This window comes from Chlamydotis macqueenii, chromosome 1 (genome assembly GCF_036417535.1).
Source record: "Chlamydotis macqueenii isolate bChlMac1 chromosome 1, bChlMac1.mat, whole genome shotgun sequence".
NCBI lineage: Eukaryota > Metazoa > Chordata > Aves > Otidiformes > Otididae > Chlamydotis > Chlamydotis macqueenii.
In genome coordinates, this window is record NC_141556.1 from 188,234,316 (window position 1) to 188,256,059 (window position 21,744).

General features: G+C 37.8%; 1 protein-coding gene across 1 annotated transcript in view; it reads right to left on the reverse strand.

Moving 5' to 3' along the window:
- FREM2 (FRAS1 related extracellular matrix 2) overlaps positions 1-21,744 on the reverse strand; it is a 136,549-nt gene that overhangs the window by 50,943 nt on the left and 63,862 nt on the right. The window contains exons 3-6 of the mRNA XM_086742026.1: positions 8,452-8,598; positions 6,022-6,252; positions 3,762-3,887; positions 2,896-3,147 (exon numbers count right to left, since the gene is read on the reverse strand). Of these exons, the coding sequence (XP_086598152.1) occupies positions 2,896-3,147; positions 3,762-3,887; positions 6,022-6,252; positions 8,452-8,598 (756 nt within the window). The remainder of the gene's footprint in view (positions 1-2,895; positions 3,148-3,761; positions 3,888-6,021; positions 6,253-8,451; positions 8,599-21,744) is intronic.

The following is a 21,744-nucleotide window of genomic DNA, read 5'->3' on the forward strand; positions in this document are numbered from 1 at the left end:
TAAACAAACAATGAGAAAAGTACATCAGTAGATAGTATATCAGTACAGATGTACTGTACAAAAAAAACCACACTGGACTACAGAACTTAGTATGACAACATCACTATTGCTCATAGACTATTATACATGTGCTAAAGCTTTCATCCATCTCTATCTTAGGCATTTTCTAAATGAAATTTTATTGTTAAAAGCTAAAGAAAATGCTTTTTATTTCACATAGCATACTGTTTTAACTTATTGAAATTAACTTTGTGCACTGGAAACATCAATAAGCAACACTGCTTGAAATCTGCTTATTTATGCAGAATTTAAACCAGGACTGCCAGGGTGTTAAATTACTCACACGTTACATAAATACGTGTGTATATACACAATCTGAGATAAGCATATATATGTCTGTGTGTGTGTGTGTGTGTGTGTGAATACATAAATACACATCTAAGGTATAATTTATAATTTACCTACTCTATAGTCTGTACTCTGCTTTGTATAGAACTGGCAGCACAACAGATCTCAGATGGAACAAAATGCATGTAGACTTTTCTGTTACCATTCATTATATTTTTGTGCAAACTAAAAACTAAGGCTGTGGTAGAAAACTCCACTGGTAAGTGAACTGTCAGTAAGTTTTTGAATGCTCTGGATTTTTTTGTGGGACTACATTCACTGATACAGAAAGCAAAAAAAGGAACTTCCACACTATTTCAAATATGTTTTATGCAACATTTTGGACACACCAAGACAAGTGAATGCTCATTAAAAATGACCCAAATCCATACTTCAAAGCCCCCTTATCTTTCAATATGCAAAATATTGTTTACTCTTACCAACAAATGTATATATTTCAGTTGTTAAATAATGAAAATGTTCTAATTGAATTTCCCAACCACTTCTCCATGTCAGCTTATTTAATAAATCCCATAAGATTATTCATGTTTGTTAAATAATTCCTATTTAAAAGTTTGTCTCATTAAGGAAAGTTGTGTGCATAAATGCAGAAAATATTAGACTTAAAACTGAATGGTGGTATACAAACCAAAGTACTTCTCATGTTTTCTAATAGTAGTGTTAAAATAAAGGAGATTTCTTGTTAACTTTCCTAATATCGTGTGGGAGTTTCATAAATTGTTAATTTCTGTACTGTGTTGTGATTGATTAACTTTCATCATTTCTTACTCAAAGTCTCTCTAGGTTGCTGTTAAGATGACTGTATAAGCCTATGAATGACACTATCTTCTTTTAAATGCTAAAAAAGTATGTAAAAGTATTCCCTCCCAGGCAGTAAGGTTCCCACTGAAGTTAGATGCTCTAATATCAGCTCATCTCTATTTTTCATAATCTCTTGGAGAAAAATTCTCCCCACCCCAAACTTTCTGTATACATTTTAAGCAGTCAGAACATCTTCAAAGCTGGGAAATCAGCTTATTCATGGATATATTTTTTTATAGTTAATCTCCCAATAGTCTATGCTCTGCTATCTACAAACCATAAAGTTCATTAATTCATTGAAAAAGTCAAAGTCAGATAAACATATTTCTATTTCAGCTTGCATTCGATATATGATCTGTTACTTTACAAGAAGTGCTATTTCAAACTGTTGTATTCATTAATGTTATATGATTACTCAAATCCTTCACAGAGAAAGTGAAGTCACCTCTGTCACAGGATTACAGGTGAGAAATTTCAGGTAGATCGAGTATTTACAATGCAATTAGATGGGTGTCAACTTCCTGCCTTTAAGAGCTGCCTTTTATCTCGTTAACTAGGGAGAAATCACTGAGCTGATCATAATCGTCTACCTCAGCATCAGACTTTCAAAGAGTACTGTACTATGTAATTCCTCACATAAGTCTTTAGGAAATATGACAGTGTCACAATAGATGGTTTATGGCCTCATAGCGAGAACTAAAATAGCTTATAAGTATTCCTTACACAGAATTTACAGTTGCAGTTGTCAGCCTCCAAACTTCATGAATAAATGAGGGCAATCGTACCAGGAAATCTTTTTGCTACTACACCTAGAAAGAGAGTTGCCACACTGAAAGATAGACTTGAGGCTGTAATAATATTTACATCTATCTTTCAAAGCAGTTGGTGATACAATGTGCTGATTCTACTCTTCCTTAGCCACAGAGTTCTCTCTAATCACCAAGAGAAATGTCTCTTTCAATGCAATATATCGAGGCTATGACCACTTGAACAAAGGATATTATTCTGTCAATGCTTCCTTAAAAAGGGGATTTCTAAAGCAACATTACTGTCTTTTGATTATTTGCTTTATTAAAAAAAACACAGGAAGCATATATGGACACTTCTAGGCAGAAGAACAGAATCATAGAATCTTTAAGATTGGAAAAGACCTCTAAGATCATCAACCTAACACCACCATGTCCACTAAACCATGTCTTGAAGTGCTGCATCTACATGTTTTTTGAACACAAAGTTCAGAAGTGCGGCATCAAAACAGAAGGAATATAGCTTGCCTCTTAACAGCTGCTAGATGGCTCCTGCTCCATCAGGGCCTCTAATATGGCCCTTTGGAGCATAATCAATGGGCCTGAAGGCCTTGTGGACACAACTTCAGAATCACACATACAAGGGTGCCCATGCAGTGTGACATTTTGGATTAAACCTGTTACTGTGATAGAATGGAAAGGTGCATCTCCTCACTCCCAACCTCATGTCATGTTCTCATATCATAAAATATCAATACTAAACTCTTAAAAAACCCACATAGTTTTCTAATACTATTTTCAAATCTCAAGATGGAAACAGCATGTTTTAACCACCATGAAGAAGTGCAAAAATCCAACATCTACATGCTGATTTCCGTGTGATGCTACCTGTAGTTTCTGTACTGGACTGGGAATATCACTTTATGACATGATGTCTTACCATCATCCTTGTCGGGTACAATGGTAATTCGAGTGCTTGGGAATTCCGCACCAATTCTACCACCCATCGGCATGCTCAGCAAAACATCAAAGGTCTCAGCCTCTTCATACAAGGAATCATCTATGATGACAATCCGACACATTTTTTCTTGTTCGTCTTTGTCAAAACGTAGAATGCTGTTGTGATCCTCAGGCCTGGATATGTAGTCAGAGTAAGAAAGTACAGAGGTTGGGGCAGTGCCAGATGCTGTTCCTGTGGTATAAAAGGAAAACAGTCATTATACATACCATGGTTATAACGATCCCCTCAGAGAGGCTGAATTTTATTTTCATTATTTTTTAATTTCTATTTACATTTAAGTGATGAGATAGGCTGAAACCTCTGACCAGGCTACATTTCTGAGCTTCCTGGATATGCTACTTCTGTATATGATGCAGTGCAAGTACATGGCTCCTCAAATTCATTTGCAGTTTTTCAGTCAGAAGGAATATCACAAGAAACTGACAAAGGAGACCTTGTGAGGATTACAAGTAAAGTATATCCTGGGCAATCACTGCAGTGCTTTCAGTTCTCATCACTTTCAGATATGTGGGGGTGCATATAAAAATCTTGCCAAAAGATAAAGAACGCATATCCTCTTCATTTCCGAACAAATGGCAGAAATTTGAAACATGATAATTTTTCAGCTGTATTCAATACTCTAAGACTGATTGCAAAGATGAATACATTTCCAATTGAGAATGAAGATATTGAGATGAAAAATAGAGTTATAACAATTTTATTATTCAATAGATGGAACAATTGTTTTTGCTTTTTTGTCTCTTTTCCATTTTTGCCTTTTTTTTTTCTATAGTAGATTCTGTTACCTTGTTGTGTGTAGCAGATAACCATCAGTTCCTGGCTCACATCTCCACTCCTTCTGACTGGAATAAATAGTTCACCAACATCTTCCTCAATAGTATAAGTGGACTGAGGAATAAAGACAGTTGATTCTGCAAAGAACAGATACATTTGTTTATGTACATTTATGGCCTCATAAAGTCATCTCTAAAATAGCTAGGTGCATTTTGGCATATTCTAAAGTGCAACAATTAACTTGTATTTATAAGCAATGACACTAAATTTAAAAAAAATAAAACTTGGAGGGTGAAAGAAGTATAGTTTCTTAGTCTTTCAGAAACTGAAAAGAAAATCAGATTATTGGGTCTGAATTCACAGGTCCTTACTAAGAGGTCTCTAATGTGAATAATTTACTTATCTAGGGTTAATGGTGCAAGACAGTGTTTGGAGAATTTGTCCACAAGGTCTATATTTTTATTATTTCCGTAGTATTTAATTTTTAACTACTAATCACAGAAGTATCTGACTTGGACATTTGATTTCAGTTGGCTACATCTCTACACTCCTGTTTTACTACAAGGAGACCTAGCCAATACAGTCAGTGAAATCTGGAGAGCTACCTCACTCTACAATTACTAGACAAAAGAATGTCAGATCTGTTTTTCAGGGAAAAAAAATGCTGAAATACATTTTATACTCCTTCATTACTCAATAATTATATAAACAGATTGCTGACTTTTATGCTGTTACTCAGATTCAGGATCAATTTTGTTCTTGTTCTCTCAAAAAGTCAAGAATAAAAGGTAGTTATCCATATAATTATAAAGCATCTTTATATTTTCATTAATCTGTCTGCAACCCAAACAGAATGTATTTCTGTATAATATCAAACCAAGTGGTACCAGCTGACTGCACAAAGAAAATCTCTTCTTTATTTCAGAGTACTTTGGTAAACAATGTTCTGAAAAAGTCATGTGATTTCTTTGAAAACATGTTCCAGGTTTTATTGCTCCAACAGGAAAATACTGCTAGCGTGACTTAAGGTTAAAAGCCTGCCTTAAAAATGCTGTAATTCAGGTTTGCTAAGATCTAGACACCTTGACTATTCCAGCAAGTCAAAAATTAAATGTGAAAAACATCAAATCCCTAGCTTTTTGTTTTAAAGTAAAATAGAAAGTACCACTAAAAAAAAACCCAATTTGTTCCTTCTCTTCAGAATTAAGTTTAAATAATGAAAAACTCTATCCTTCAAAAAAAGCAGGAATTTTATTTGTTCTCTTTCCTATCTGTCTCATAATTGTCCAACTACGAGTAAAATGAAACTATAGAAGTTTAACAAATCTTATGAACAATGTAAAAGCTCAGAGGAGAATAATCTACATAATCTCAGCTAGTATAAGAAAACACATCTTTATGCAATCTCTTTTTAGAATAAAATATTAACTAAAGTCCCATACACCAAACGGCTGGTACAGCTTTCCAAACAAGCTGACTATATTGGTGCTAAGACTACACCATTCAAATCAATGAATTTTAAAATCATTTTCACTGGAAGCAGAATAAAACTTTTGATGGTTCCTATTCAATTAACATCTGAACCTGTTATACCCTGCACTTTAAAAGATTATTAGGAAACCCAGAAATTCCTTAAGGACAGTTTTGTGTGACCGTGGCCCACGGGCTCAAGGGTCTGGATGCACTTGAAAAGCAAAGCAACTAGACTACATTCTACTTTTAATTTTTTTTTAATCAGCTTCTTTCTTCATTTACAATTAATCATAATTTTATTTGTTCTTGACATAGCTTGTGCTGTACTTAGTCTAGTGAACCTTACCATTACTGAGCTTCTCAGTTTGATATTAAGGCCTAACCGATGCAACTATCCTGCTTCAAGACCCAAACTTGTTGGGATCAACCGGCCTGGACTTTCCTGTACCACCCTCTCCCACATGAATTATCATGGTAGAGTAAATCAAGTCAGCCTCTGCAAACACAGTGAACCAAAAACCTATTATACTTAAAATGAAAACTAAACAAAACAAAAAAAAAATAGAAATAATATATGAGGAAAAAATGCAGGTATTTCATCCAAGCATGCTACCTTAGTTACATATTTATGAATCACTTAAAGTGAGAGAGGACAAATGGCTATTCAACGCCCAAGTCTGTCTTCAGAAATATTCTGAGGAAAGGTAAGCTTTACTATCCACTGTTATAGCATTTGATCTCCAGTTTATCTTTCGGTATATGCACATATTGGCAGTACAGTTCTGGAAAGGTTCTTACCATCTCCTGGGTCAATAATTTCCACTGTGGATACATCAGGAAATTCCAGAACTGCCATGACAGGCTCAGAAAGAACAATTTGAAAGAACTCAGACTGTTCATGTTCACCATCGCTCAAAATCCTTACTCGCCACGTAGCTAAGGTTTGGCCAGGATTAAACTGCACCTGCTTCTGGGCCTTTCCTCTGAAGTCTTTATCTTTCTTGGCAGTACCATCTTTGGTGCTAATACCTGTAAAAATCAGAAATTCAGGTCATTAAAAAATTGCGTGTAACTTTTCTCTCATTATGTCACCTATAAAAAAATAACTTTTAGAAAAAAATTTCTTTCACAACTTGAGAGTTTTCAAGCCAACTCTGTTACTCTTGATGAACTTTATACTGATGTCACACATAGAGCTGGAAGCACATCAATTAACATTATGAAAGGAAGTTGGACAGAATTAGCCAAAGCAAAACTAATGACTAGAAAAACTACATTCTCAGAGGTTACAGTCAAGTTTCCATTTCTCCATGATTCAACTATGGTTGCCCAAAAGGGCCAACAAATTCCTCTCCCTGACTTGACATTCCGGGTTCTCTTCTGTTCCAGAATATGTAAATAACATGCTGCCTGAAACTCTCAAAATTATTTACTTCTCTTAGGAAAAACAAAAACATACCTAAAAAGTTCAGCTGTCAAGCTAAGGAAAACACAAAGACACCAAGGGGTAAAACATATGGAATAAAGATAAAGAAGATGTAAAATCTAAACCATTGTGGCGATTGCCACTACAATAAGCATTTTTTTTAAGTGACTGCCCTCTTATTTCAGTGGTTTCATAATGACAATCATTAAACTCAAGTCAAGTTGAAACTGCAAAGCCAAGGGATGAAATCTCATACAGTTCATCCCACCAAGATAGCACAGACCTTAAAATGGCTTTTCATTGGCATTACCCTCATAGTTTAAGGCTGTCTGACAGGCCCTCATGGAAATTAGACAGTGCTTCAAAACTATCTCCAAATCATGTAACTCTGTTTGAACCCCACATTACCACTCAAATCCTAAAGGTCTTTCTCAGGCTTTCAGAAAAACCTTGAAACTTCTCCCTTCTCTGCCCACTTCTTCCAACTGTATTGTTCAATGTATTAAAACATATCACCTTTCCCTACAAACCTTGCCTTTCCTGCTTGTGTCTCTCCTAAGTCATAGCCAATATTTTACATAACTTTGATAACCCTTCAGCCCCTTTGGCACTGCATATAGACCAGAAAGGCCAGTAGGCATCTTAACCAATATATTTTATGTTCTTTCTAGCTCTGTAATTCCATTTTGCAAGATTAAGGTAGTTAGAGGCAAGTTATTCAAACTGCTTTTGCTGGATTTCGAATCAGCTTAATTCCCATAGGTAGAAAATTTTGTAAACACTCTGAGGGATCAGAAGTCAAATCAGTATCTGTTATCAGTATCAGTAACTAATTTAAACTACACATCCTTAACTTCCTATTTCATTAATATCTTTTACTCTTTTACTTTCTTTAAAAGAAATATATTATCAAAGTTAGTTGACTACTCAAAACAGAGTCTTTTAAGCTAGATCCAATTAGTTAGTGCCTACATCCCTTAAATCTCATGCCAAAATGGGTGGCCTAACTACATCTCAACACCTGAAGCTCAGATTGTTATTCAGAAAGAGATGTAAACAGAAATCTGATTTCTAAGCATGAGCTTGTGCTGCATGCCAAGTGAATGCTTACATACATCTGCAAAAGTACCCTTAGATAGAGTGGATTTTCTAAGCAGTGTAAGTTCACCACAGGTTTCGACATGACACGGTACAAGGATAATGCACCCTGGTCCAAATGCATCACTAGGAAGAGAATGGGAACAGATCCAGAAGACAGAGAAAGGTGTGAGGTTGCAGAATGTGATAACACAATCTTTTTTTCGCCTTTTCACTCCCCAGACACTGCAAACAACTTTCAACACCTCAGGTGACTGCTAACATTGACTGAAGAAAACAAGCCCGATGCTTGTTGTTGCTTATCAGACCAGCTCACAATAGCCTTCCTGGAAAATGATGGATGTTTATTGTTGTCTTTCCAATGGCATCAACAGTATTTTTTCATTACAGAACAAATAAATTTAGACAGGAACTGTATTCTGTGAAAGATATATAACAGTGGTATCAATCAAATCAAAGAAAGAAGGATTGTGTCTTGGGTTGTTAAGTCACAAATTAATGTAGAAGACCAAAAAAAAAAGGGGGGGGGGAGGCGGGAATTTCATCATACAACTAAAGAAATCAAATGCTTAGGATAATAAAAGATACTTACTTTAAAAAATAAACATACTCCTTTGAATCTAGCTTGCTTAGTATCAAACATTTTATCAACTAGCTGGCCAGTGATTTATAGAAGCAATTGATAAGGCTAAAATTGAACTTACTTATAAAAGATGTTTCTCCCAGGTAACCTCTCCGTTTAAGAACAACATCAAGATATTTTGAGTCTTCATTTACTAAATAATACTCCTTTTCTAAGGAGATCCATGCCCAGTTTAGGCGAAAATGTTGATTCTTCAGCTTATTGCCTCCTGCAAAACAAAATGATAAAGATATTTTTATTCATTATTCTTTTTTGTTAAATACTATTTGAAGTTAATGTAGCCTGCATCCAGGGTAAAATACATATCTTAGTCAGACACTACAATCCAAAGGCTTTAAAGATTTAAAAGTAAGAAATAATAAGTAAAGAACTCAACCATGATACATTTGGTACATAGAGGAATAAAGTTTATCTTGTATGCATACAAACTAGTCACATTCAGTCCAGAGTATGCTAATTTTCTTCTTTGTCAAGGGAAAAAGAACAAGAATTAATCAAAATATATTTGAGATATCTTTTTTAGAAATTACAAAAATTTTGGATGATCCAGGTTTCTTCAGAACTGTATTGGTATTTCCAAATAAAAATGTACTACATCATACAGAACTTCCTTGATACTATCAGACTGCCAGAAGAACTGGAAGACCCTTATTATCCTGAGAGACATTATCTAATTCACTCATTATCTTATTCACTAAATCTAATAACTTTTGCTCTTTTTGGCTTAGAATTTATGCATCAGCACTGTATGATTTTAGGAATAGCCTTCACATCTTACTAGGAAATGGTTTCAACAAGATTAAGTACTCCTGATACACGCCACAGTTTATAGCTAAGCTGATGCCCTACTAAAATTACATGCTTGTAACTATTGGGTTAAGTATGATTGCTTGAGTCACCTAAGGAGATTTAGAGAGATATAATCATACATATGACCTATCTTCAAGATATGGTGAATGCCCCAAGTGAGTAAGCTGCTGAGGTGTGTTTTGAGAGTCAATTGTTAATAGACCAACAGATGTCCTCAACAGTTCTTTTTACACAGGCACAGCTGCACCACCATGCTCCTGATGAAGAAAGCAGACTCCAGGGATCCTTTCCAAGCTTCCTAGTTCATCAGTAGCTCAACAGCTCCCTTGCAGTCTCACTGAACACAGATGGTTTCTGTGCACTCAAACACTGGGAAGTGGAAGCTCAGAACAGCAAGCAGCACACTCAGCTAGGGAAAATAAATGGTTAACATGGACCAAATCAGCATCTCTGGCTGACAGCTGTTGATGTTGATGGCACTGTCCTTTAGATGAAAACTCTCTTTCCTCTTACAATAATAGAAAGAACTTTCACAGTCCTTCTCAAACAAAAAAAAAAGTCCATATATTTATCAGCAGAAGAAGGCTCCATTTTTTTAAGCCAAAGCAATACAGGAATACAGGAAGCATCCCTTAAAGTTTTGTACAGGATGATGTCGATGCCATTTAACTCCAGCTGCAAAACAGTAAGCACCAGCCTAAAATCACTAAGCTCCAGCCCAAAATCTGAGCATGTCTCAGCCTAATCTCTCACTCCCAGCAGAAATGAAGCTGTTGTGGCTACAATTAATGGGATTTGTACAACTGTAGAACAATAGGAAGTGGTTATTGAAATGGCAGGCTTCACAGAGCTTCTCTTAGTCCAAAAAAGCAATCAAGAGACAACAAATGCAAACAGATGGCACCCTAAGGTCTAGTTAATTTTTTTTTTCAGTTGGAAAGGTAATAGCTGAAAAGAGCTACCACTTGTTTTACTGACTATAAACCCAGTATTTGTACAAAAGACTGAATATCTCAAATTAGATTAACAAATTTCTGAAAAAATACAGCATAGCATTACTTTCTCATGTATAGTTTACCTCCATCTGTTCACTGATTTTTCACAGTAGAAAGGCATTTCTTGTCATTGTAGAGATTCCACAGAGAAAAGACCATGACAAATCAAGTTCTGTATATCATCCTATCCTATCCTCTAATTTCCATAGCAAGAATAAAATAACTTGTTCAGCTCACTGAAGGCAGATGCTCACTCTGCAACTGTCTTATGGGAATGTTGGCTTGTATGAGAGGCTGTAGTCTGGTTTCCTTCCCACAAGGTGCTGCTACAGAACAAAGTTTGCTCAGGTAACAGTTATCTGAAAGGTATTCCCTTTAGAAATTAACACTTCTGTGCACAAGCCAGTGAATAAAGTAATTCCTCTGAATAGCAGAGAAACATATCTAAGTATTTCAGTCGACTCACGGCATAACTACTGGAGGAAAAGTCAGATGGAGGTTGGTTTCTCCTTTCCAGTTTTTTCCATTCTATTCCTTTAAAAATTAGGCAGCCCTTTTATACGCTTCCACTGTGCTTAAAGACAAGCCTCTACATTTCTACATTAGGTTATGTCTTCCCATTAGTTTCTTGGGACAAATGCAGCAGAATGTGTCTTGTTCTTTAATCTAGTGAGAAAAGCCATTTGTGTGCCACCCCTGAACACAGTGCCCAATTTAAACATAATTTGACAGAGGGATAAATGTTTCTAAGATATAGAAGGAATGAAAATTTACTGCCAATTAAGGGAGAGAGAACCTATTTGTATTACTACTGACAAAAAAATACTGCTGCATGAGCTTACTAGAAATGAGAATGCCAGGCACTAGAAACCCCACAACTGAACAAAAAGCTTCTAGCAGAGTTTGTATCTATTTATACAGAAGATATTCCAGCCAGGAGATGCAAAGCAATAGAAAATCTGGCATCATTTGTTCTACTGCCCAAAGAATTAACGGTTTAAATATGTTACGGACACAGGCACACAATCTACAGCTTATTTACACACAGGTCTTTTACATTTCATCTCCAGTGTCCTAAATAGTTCAACTTTAAACATAATCTATATTTGCACATAATTACTGAACATATCAAAATTACTATACAAAAGAAAAAAAATCCCAGTTGTTAGAAAGGAATAGTTATATGGAGAGATTTCAGTAGCCAAATACCAAACCAGTTTATTCCTGTCATTGATGCTATAGAAAACGTTGAAGGATACTGAATTAGAAATCTAATGAGAGGATGAAATTTAGGAAGCAAAAAGCATAAGAAAGGCAACACAAAAGAATTAATATTGTCTTAATTGCATCTATTTGTTTCTTTATATTTTTTCTTTGTGTAAAAAACCCAACAACAACCCAAGAAGTATTATTTCTATGGAGCTTCCAGCAAGCCACCATTTCTACAGGCCTGCTTCTGCCCCTGAAATACATACTGCTCACCTTCTAGAATATGCAGTAGTAAAACTATCAGATTTAGAATTTTAAGAGAAGAATAGAGAAATTTTGGATCTTGTTTTCTTCACTTTGTTCTTTTTGTGTTTAGAAGAAACATTTTCTAAATTATTTAAGCCATTTTATGGTCTAGTGTCACCCTAAGAATAAAATCAATGTTGTTGTTATTACTATTGTTATTATTATTATTATTATTACAGACTTCTGATACAATAGAGCAGGAAACACATGATACATCTTCTCTACTTTCAGGTATTTATTTTTGGGCTAGAAATCCTAAACTGTCTTTACAGCCAGAACTGGTAAAGAGGCATTTTGTAAGGCTATGACTTAGGTTAGGCATCTATTTCAGAATGAGATTAGCTGTGCCTCTAAAATACGCAGAAATACGTGTATTTTTTCTCAGCAGCTACTAAAGATGCCTGTGGTGACCAGTTAAGTTGCAAACATTTTTATTATAGTCATCTAATACCGAGTGAGATTAATTTCTCCACACCTGAACTAGATAAAACTGGGCCTTTTCCATAATATAGTAGAGCCAAGCACTGCACAAACATAAGGTCTGTAAAGAATACTAAGATTATAGCTTTCAGAAATTATAAAATATAAGAAATAATATTGCACGTGCCATCTCAGTTTGGTTCCCTATTAAATTAATTATCTGTCCAACCATAATACTTCTACAGGCAAATGAATTTTTCATTGCTCACTAGCACTTCCCTTGGGCTTAGTCAAACATTTAGCTGCTAAGCAGATAACTAAAGTACTATACTTCAGTGACAGTTTTGCTTTTGTTCCTCTCCCAGATAACTGCTTGTAACACAAATATATCAGAAGTTTGGAGAAGGAAGCCATTATTAAAGTGCTTTTAAAACTAAACAAAAGGAAGGAGGGCCATGTTACAACAAAGTAAATCCCGAGTAACTTTGCTTATATATCAACGAGATGTGGCTTGCAAGACATTGCTACAGTCATGCATGAAAACCTGTTTCTTGAATTTTGCCAGAGATCAAAGTGCAGCACTGCTAAATCAGAAGATGCTAGATGGAACATGGTGCAGTGAGACATTCACAAGAAATGAGATGGCAAGAGTTGTGAGATACAGTCAAAAACTTTGTAAGGAGCTAAAGCTCAGTATATAGAGTAAGGTGGGTCACAAAATGACTTCATGACTGTGACTTCATGACTGACTAAGGCTGCTGAGAATAGCCTCTGAAAAGGTTTCCCTGAATATGACAAGTCAAAGATGGGTGTCACCTAGAATCAGTCCTTCTAGGAGTCCTGTCAGTAAACTTGTCACCTGTCAGAAAAAAGTAATATATAATTTTTTTTTCTGTAGGTCATCAAACCAGAAATTCCTAGAAAGATCAAGTCATGCGGAAACTCCAGCTTCAGTTACTCAGCATGAATAAAAGAGGGAGGAGGAAGAGGACTTGGTTAGTAAACTGGTGTGTTGGTTTTTTTTTTAGTGGGAGTAGTTACAGTGGTGGCTTCTGTGAGAAGCTGCTAGAAGTTTCCCCTTTGTCCGGTGGACCCGGCCAAGTCTAGGGCAGACCTGCCACTGGCCAGGGCCAAGCTTACTGGTGACAGTGATAATACCTCTGTGATAACATATTTAAGAAGGGGAAAATAACAAAGAAAAAAAAGAAAAGGGGAAGAAAGAAGCAGAAACGGGGAGAGAGAGGGGGAGGCATGAGCCTTATGGGCCTTGCAGCCCTCACCCTCTGGCCTCCTGCCGGGCAGCCATCTGGGCCCGACTCAGCCCAGCCCAGCTGAAGGAAATGAAAAGAGAGGAGATGTGAAGAGAACATGAGAGGTGTCTGCCTGAGCCAACTGTGAGGAATTTCTTGTGAGAGTAATGGCCGTGGATGCCAACGTCAGAGAAGAAGGACAGGGAGGAGGTGCTCCAGGCGTGGGAGCAGAGATTCCCCTGCAGCCCGTGGTGCAGCCCATGGTGAGGCCGGCTGTGCCCCTGCAGCCCACGGAGGCCCACGGAGGAGCAGAGCCCACATCAGGGCAGGTGGATGCCCAAAGGAGGCTGTGGTCCATGGAGGGCCCACGCTGGGGCAGCCAGTTCCTGAGGGACTGCACCCCGTGGAAAAGGACTCATGCCAGAGCAGTTCATAAAGGACTGTAGCCCGTGGGAGGGAGGGGAGGAATGTGAGGAGTTCTTCCCTCCTCCCTTTTGAGGAGGAAGGAGCAGCAGAAAACAAGTGATGAACTGACCATAACCCCCATTCCCTCTTCCCCCCTGTGCCGCTCAGGGGGAGAAGGAGGTAGAGATAATTTGAAATCAAGTTAAGCCTGGAAAGAGGAAGGGTTGGTGGGAAGTTGTTCTTTGTTCTCTCTCTCATGATTCTGCTTTGGTTTTAATAATAATTTAATAGTTTTCCCCAAGTTGAGTCTGTTTTGCCCGTAACAGTAACTTGAATGATCTCTCCCTGTCCTTATCTTAAACCTCCAGCTTTTTGTTATATTTTCTCTCCTCCATTCTGCAGAGGGTGGGGAGAGTCAGTGAAAAACTGTGTAGCTTGGTTTCGAGCAGGGCTAAATTATGACAACTGGTTGAAAGGAAAAATATTAAAATGAATATTCCCATTAAAGCATTTATGTTTCTAAACATGCTGCTCAGATATCTTTAAATACATATAAAACCTCTATAAGAAATACAGATTAGATTGTCAGAACTTTCTATCATGATGCAAAGAGCTCAGAGAAAGAATCAGATCCAGCTGTCTCCATACATCACTGGGTTATGTGAAGACAGTATAAAATATATCTTTGTCATTAAATTGTGTCTCTTGACCAACAGTGAGCTGAACAACATTCCATAAAAAATGTCTGATTGTAGCTTTGCTGTCCCTAGGAGCTACTCCAGAACCCTAATTCATAAACAAAAGCATGCAACTACCCCACAATGTTCGCTTATTGACACAACAGAAATTGATGTATCTTGATACAGATACTGGCTTCCCTACATGGTATTGATGGCATAATCAGAGATAAATCAGTTAAAGACTGCCTAATCTGTATAACCATAGCCACACACACTCATTGTGTCCACAAGATATAAGTCTGTACAAACACAGCTGTCTGGTACTTGCAGAGTTTTATGGTGCAACATATCTGCTCTCTTTAGTCATTAGGTGAGGCTGTTCAATGGGGAAAAAGAACAACCCATAACTTCTTCCATGGCAAAGAATATACATGAAACACAAGAAAGACAGAGGAAAAATACAACTGGTAAAGAAAGTACTAAGAAAAAAGAGTTTCTTTAAAACTTTTGCTATTGATCTTTTTTCCTTTGTCTTCTTTTTCTTCCTGAACAAACTGCAAAAGGATGTCAATAACAAGAAATAGATCAACTGTGAAATACTAACAGTCCACTTACAGTTCAGGAATCATTGTATGTCATAATTAAAACCATAGCAAGACATCTTAACAAACAGTGTTTCCTCCCTCTTCCTCCAACTCTTTCCAGGCTGCTGATTTGTTTGCATGTTTGCAAGAACTGCAGTTTTCCTTCTTTGGTTCAAAGTATTTGACCCTACTGGGTGCCTGATTCAGACAGGGCTATGGAAGTTGGCACTACTCTATCCGCCTTGCTATGGATCTCCTCATTGCAGCAGGTACATGAAGCATCTGAAAAAGGAAACTCACTCCTGAACTTGAGTTCAATCTGCAGAGAAAACAAAGACACAGAGAAAGGAAAGAAAAGGGAATCGTTCACTTTTAGACATCTGTTCCATTTTTTCATCCTCTGATTAGCTTCCTTCTGTGCCAAGCCAACTTAAGTTAATACACACCAGGATAAAGTTACCTCAAAAGTTTCATTAGAAGTAAAATCAGATGTGAAATGTAGAAACCTTAGTCACCGACATCATGACTCCCCATTAAGCCATGAAGCTCCCTGTCAAATTTGGCACTTCATGAGATTCACCATTCTGTTTTTGATCCCCACACTATTTGCTAGTCATTATTAATGGTCTGTATAAACATATTTTTTTTGCCAGACTAGAGGAGGAACATACAATCTTAGGTGATTCTGCTAGTCAGAATAAATACAGAGATGGTATTATATGTTCAGTTTAGGACACATAGTTTCAACAACTCCGATTTGCCATACTGTATTATACTCTTGGTACATTCTAGCTCCAGGTTAAAAAGGCAAAGGTCTCAAGTAAGTCTTTTATCTGTCAAACTATTAAAAATACCCCACCTATAAAACAGATAATAAATCTTCTTTATTCAATGCATTGGGGCAGCACATCATTGGACTAGAAGACCTTAAATGGTCCCTTCCAACCCAAATCATTCTATGATTCTCTTATTCTATTATTCTACGATCATATGCTATTCCCTCTTCTACGATAATCAGAAAAGGCATATCCTGTAAAACTACCTTAATTTCATATAGAAAAACTATTTGCAGAAGTGAAATGCATAAGTACACCCAGCATGTAAAATATGCCATTACAATGTTTTTAATTGACTTCAACAATACATAAGCTAACCTAATAATTTTATCCAATTAGAAACCCATTAAAATGCTTCCCAAGTCTTCTTCAAATATACTATAATGGCATCCAATCACTAAAATAGCCTGTGGAACTTTGCACCCTTCTGCACAGTAAGTCAATATATTTGCAGAACAACCAAAACTAACCCCCTAAACTAGCCCCTAGTGATGAGGGACTAAAACAATGCTTTCTCTGACTTCTCATGAGAAAATACACACTTCCCAGCATTATGGACTTGGCTTGCCTGGAGTGTAATTGCTGGTATCCAATGAACTGCAGACAGTTTCTGTCTTTCAGTAGTTTCTGTAACTCTTTTTTTTTGCTTCTGTTTTATGTCTATCCCCAAGAAACAAGTTGGAATGGCTGCATTTGCTAAGGCTCAGAATAAGCAAATGCCTGAAGTCACGTAGCAGAAAAAATATCTGAAGAATACTGTATAGTTGCTTTGTTACAAAAAGAGAAGGGGAAGTGAGAGAAGAGACATGAATGTAAAGGTTAGCTAGTGCGTATTAAATTTTTATTCTAGTAAAATCCAGCTAAGCGTAACTAAGGATGTCTCCAAGCACAGTCTGGAGATTCATGCTGGGTTAATTTAAGGAATTCCCAGTTCAAGTCTATGTCCAGTTCTTCTGCAGGAGATCTACCAGATTCTGATCAAAAGATTAACTAGATTTTCATTTACAGAAACTGTGGAAACAAACATGCAATGGCTCTTCAGCCACTGCATTTCATAGCTTTAAAATAATTTCGGTTTAAATCAGCTGAGTAAAAATTATTTCACCAAAAGCCAGGAAATCTTCACTCTATTGGCTGCACCAAGAGGCTGAGAGCTTTCAAAGAAAAGAGCAAAGCAGATAAAGAGAAATCCAGTTTGAATCACCAAAAAAGACGGTGGAGGACTGTGTGTGTTTGAAAGCCTTTATAGATGGTTAGCTGTGTAACTGATTTCAAGGGAATCCAAAAGATCCACTCGCCAGTTTGGGATCCTATGCTGCAAGCAAGGAACTAGCTCTGCAGAAGCCAAATGCTTCCCACTTCTACAGTTCCAATGGTGAATATGTAAACAATTCCATGGATTCAGGGTACCACTGAAGTGCTACTGACTGAAATGCTTAAGCACATACCTATATATGCAGCTGAATCATTGTCTGTAACAGAAGATAAAGACATCGAGCTACCTGAAACTTTATTAGCAACACCAAACAAAGTACAACTAGGCAAAAAATATTCATATTATTCCTCTTCTTCCTGAAAATACCAATCCTTGAAAATCAAAGTTGTTCACAAAAAGACTGTCTTTGATTAATCTCTTTACTGAAATATTGGTAGGGAATAAATGTTGAATTTTCACCTTTTTCTACATCTGCTCTAAGTCTTTTAGGTGTATATAACTTCTCATATTAATACTGTACAAAAATTTAAACTAATTTTTAATGTAAAAACTAAAAATACTAAACTGTACATTTCAATTTTTTTTTTCAAATTGAAAAGCCTATGCCACAAAATTTGCCTATTCTGCAAAACTTTATAAGAATTTTGACATTCTGTCCTGATTCAAAACAAAATATTTCAAAACATTTTCACAGGATAAGCAAATTTCTTACTGCTCTGCTCAAAGACTCCACAACTATTCAGTATGTATTGGTGGAGAACATACAGAGAGTAGGAGTCATACAATCACTTTAGCTAATACTCTCTCCTGACAATCACACTCTAGAATATGATTAATCTCATTTTAAAGTAGATACTTAAAATACATCAGATGCAGCCTAAATTTTCCTCTAAGAGAGCAAGGAGTTCAAATGAAATTAAATGCTAAAAGTAAAATAATGACAGTTCCTTAGACACAAATGCATATATATTATTTATATTAAGCATACATATTTCTATATTAATATAGTCACAAAAGAATGGATAGATAATAATTTCTCTATGTATATAGCAACAATAAAATATTGCAGCACTTTAAAATATTGCAAAATTCACAGTGCAGCCAGACAGGTTACTGTGATAGCAATAACCAAAAGATCTGATCTGTGTATCCTATTGATACATTTTGTCTTCATACAGTTTATATGGAAAGATTTCTTTGGAAATTGAAGTGACACAAGTATCAGTTCCATAGAAGGCATAGTTTCTAATTAATACAGGCCTGTTCTCATTACAAATCAGAACGGACAATGTTCTATTTCCAGAAATACTTTGTCTCACTGAATGTTGACAGGAGTGAGGCATTAATCACAGGATCTGCTCAAAATAATTCCTAATCTGACTCTACCTCTCAGTCTGCATGCAATATAAAAAAAAAAAAAAAAAGGTGTAAACATTCTGAAAGTGAATATATGATTGGACTCAATAAGGGTCTTTTCCAACCTAAATGATTCTATATTAAAGGATTGTGATACACTGCAAATAATAACACAAAGCTATGCTGAATGCACCTGATTTTGGTCAGTATTTGAGGTCAAACAGTCATCAACAAAGTGATGTTTGGAAGGCAGAACTCTAAGAAACTCCTGTGCAGCAGCCACATGCAAAAGTTAGTATTATACTGAACTTACGATGTGACAGAAAATGAAGTAGAAGAAAGACTTTATCTTGCCCCATCACTGTTTCTAAGGTGATGAACAGGAAAAAAAAAAAGGTTAAAAAAAATCTATACCACCTGTCTCTGATATTGCCTTATTTGCTAGGCACTCATCAGGGATTATTTTAAATTAACCAACAGGGAATAATGACTGCTGATAGACTTTATTTGAAAGTAGTAAAGGACAAGGAAGAGAGTGAAATGTTTGGGAGCTTACCCTCCCTTCTGGAAAACTAACTCATATAAAAAGACTTAAGAGAAGCAGGATAAATCCAAAACCAAGGGGATGGACAGGAGAGGAAGCATTTGAAGTGAGAGCTACCGGACATAATGTCCCAACAGACCTATAAAAGGATACCAGGAGGTAGGGCTGTCTGTAAACTGCTCTATTAGCAGCACTTTGCTCTCCGAGGTCTATGTTCTTATTAGATAAATCCTTATTTTGAAATTATGCTTTATGTTATTGCATATTGGATAAATAATAGCCACTGCTTCTCAGCAGAAAAAAAATATCAGAGCAAACTCAATAGTTCCAGTGAATAACCACTACTGGTAAAACACAGTACCTTTTTGCTCAGGTTCTAGTGCACAGGAACATAACCAACTGGCTCCTGTTCCACAAAAGGTGAAGATAAGACACCTGTCACTTAATGGTAGGATTCATATAATCTAATTTTATAATTTAAAAGACGTAAGTTTAATTTAAGCTAACTGTCTAGGCACAATGAATAGAAAGAATTGCATCTTCAGGAACTGCACGTACATCTGATATGAAAAGCTGAATTACCCCCCTGGGAAGATTTAGCCCATTACATTGAATATAAACGGAGAGCGTTCAATCCATCAGTCTAAATGGATAACTAAAGTCCAATGATATGATTTTCATATGTACAAAACGGAGAGTCATAGAATCACAGAATCATAGAATAGTTTGGGTCGGAAGGCACCCTTAAAGGTCATCTAGTACAACCCCCCTGCAAGGAGCAGGGACATCTCCAGGTTGCTCACAGCCCCATCCAACCCGGCCTTGACTGTTTCCAGGGATGGGGTATCTACCACCTCTCTGGGCAACCTGTGCCAGTGTTCCAGCACCCTCATTGTAAAAATCTTTTTTCCTTATGTCCAGTCTAAATCTACCTCCTTCTATTTTAAAACCATTAACACTCATCCTATCAGAATAGGCCCTGCTAAAGAGTTTCTCCCCATCTTTCCTGTAGGCCCCCTTTAGGTACTGGAAGGCCACAACAAGGTCTCCCCTGAGTCTTCTCCAGGCTGAACAGCCCCACCTCTCTCAGCCTGTCCTCATAAGAGAGGTGCTCCAGACCTCTGATCATCTTCACGGCCTTCCTCTGGACTCGCTCTTACTCGCTCATGTCCTTCTTATGTTGAGGACTCCAGAGCTGGACGCAGTACTCCAGGTGGGGTCTCACCAGGGCAGAGTAGAGGGGGAGAATCACGTCCCTCGACCTGCTGGCCACGCTCCTCTTGGTGCAGCCCAGGATGTGGTTGGCCTTCTGGGCTGCAAGGGCGCATTGCCGGCTCATGTTGAGCTTCTCGTCCACCAGCACTCCCAAGTCCTTCTCCTCAGGGCTGCTCTCGACCCATTCTCCACCCAGCCTGTATTTGTGCCTGGGATTGCCATGACCCAGGTGCAGGACCTTGCACTTGGCCTGGTTGAAATCCATGAGGTTGGCACTGGCCCACCTCTCCAGCCTGTCAAGGTCCCTCTGGATGGCATCCCTCCCTTCCAGCGTGTCAACGGCACCACACAGCTTGGTGTCGTCAGCGAACTTGCTGAAGGTGCACTCTATCCCACTGTCCATGTTGCCAACAAAGATGTTGAACAGGGCTGGGCCCAACACGGACCCTTGAGGGACGCCACTCGTGACCGGTCTCCACTTGGACATCGAACCATTGACCACCACTCTCTGAGTTCGGCCATTCAGCCAACTCCTTACCCACCGAGTGGTCTGTCCGTCAAACCCATGCCTCTCTAGTTTAGAGAGAAGGATGTCGTGCGGGACAGTGTCAAAAGCTTTGCACAAGTCCAGGTAGATGATATCCGTTGCTCGTCCCTTGTCCACCGATGCTGTCACCCCGTCATAGAAGGCCACTAAATTGGTCAGGCACAATCTGCCCTTGGTGAAGCCATGCTGGCTGTCACCAACCACCTCCTTGCTCTCCATGTGCCTTAGCGTGGTTTCCAGGAGAATCTGCTCCATGACCTTGCCAGGCACAGAGGTGAGGCTGACCGGCCTGTAGTTACCCGGGTCTTCCTTATTCCCCTTTTTAAAAATTGGGGTTATGTTCTCTCTCTTCCAGTCATTGAGGGCCTCACCAAACTGCCACGACTTCTCAAATATGATGGCCAGTGGCTTGGCAACTTCATCCACCAGTTCCCTCAGGACGCGCGGATGGATCTCATCAGGTCCCATGGACTTGTGCACCTTCAAGTTCCTCAGATGTTCCTGAACCTGCTCTTCGAGTACAGTGGGCAGTTCTTCATCCTCGCAGTCCCTGCTTGTGCCTTCCACAGCTTGGGTGGTGAGACAAGAGCCCTTATCAGAGAAGACTGAGGCAAAAAAGTCATTGAGTACCTCAGCCTTCTCCTTGTCCCGGGTAACCAGGACACCCGTTTCCTTCCGGAGAGGGCCTACATTCTCCTTGAAGTAGTAACAGAGAAAACCCAAAGATATCACTCAAGCTGTCAGGTCTATTGTTAAACAATGCCCATATTACCTAAAGCAGAATACCTTTTTTTCCTAAGGATCCACGCCCTGCACCTCCCTCAGAAGGAAAAAAATCACCACCTGGATTAGTAAGGCTTCATGTATGCATGGCCTGCAGCAGTAAGTAAATTTATTGATTTCTGGCAACACATTCTTAACATAAACTTTACTAGTCTTCAAGTCTCTGCTTACAAATTTGTTTTGTGGCGCCAGACAACT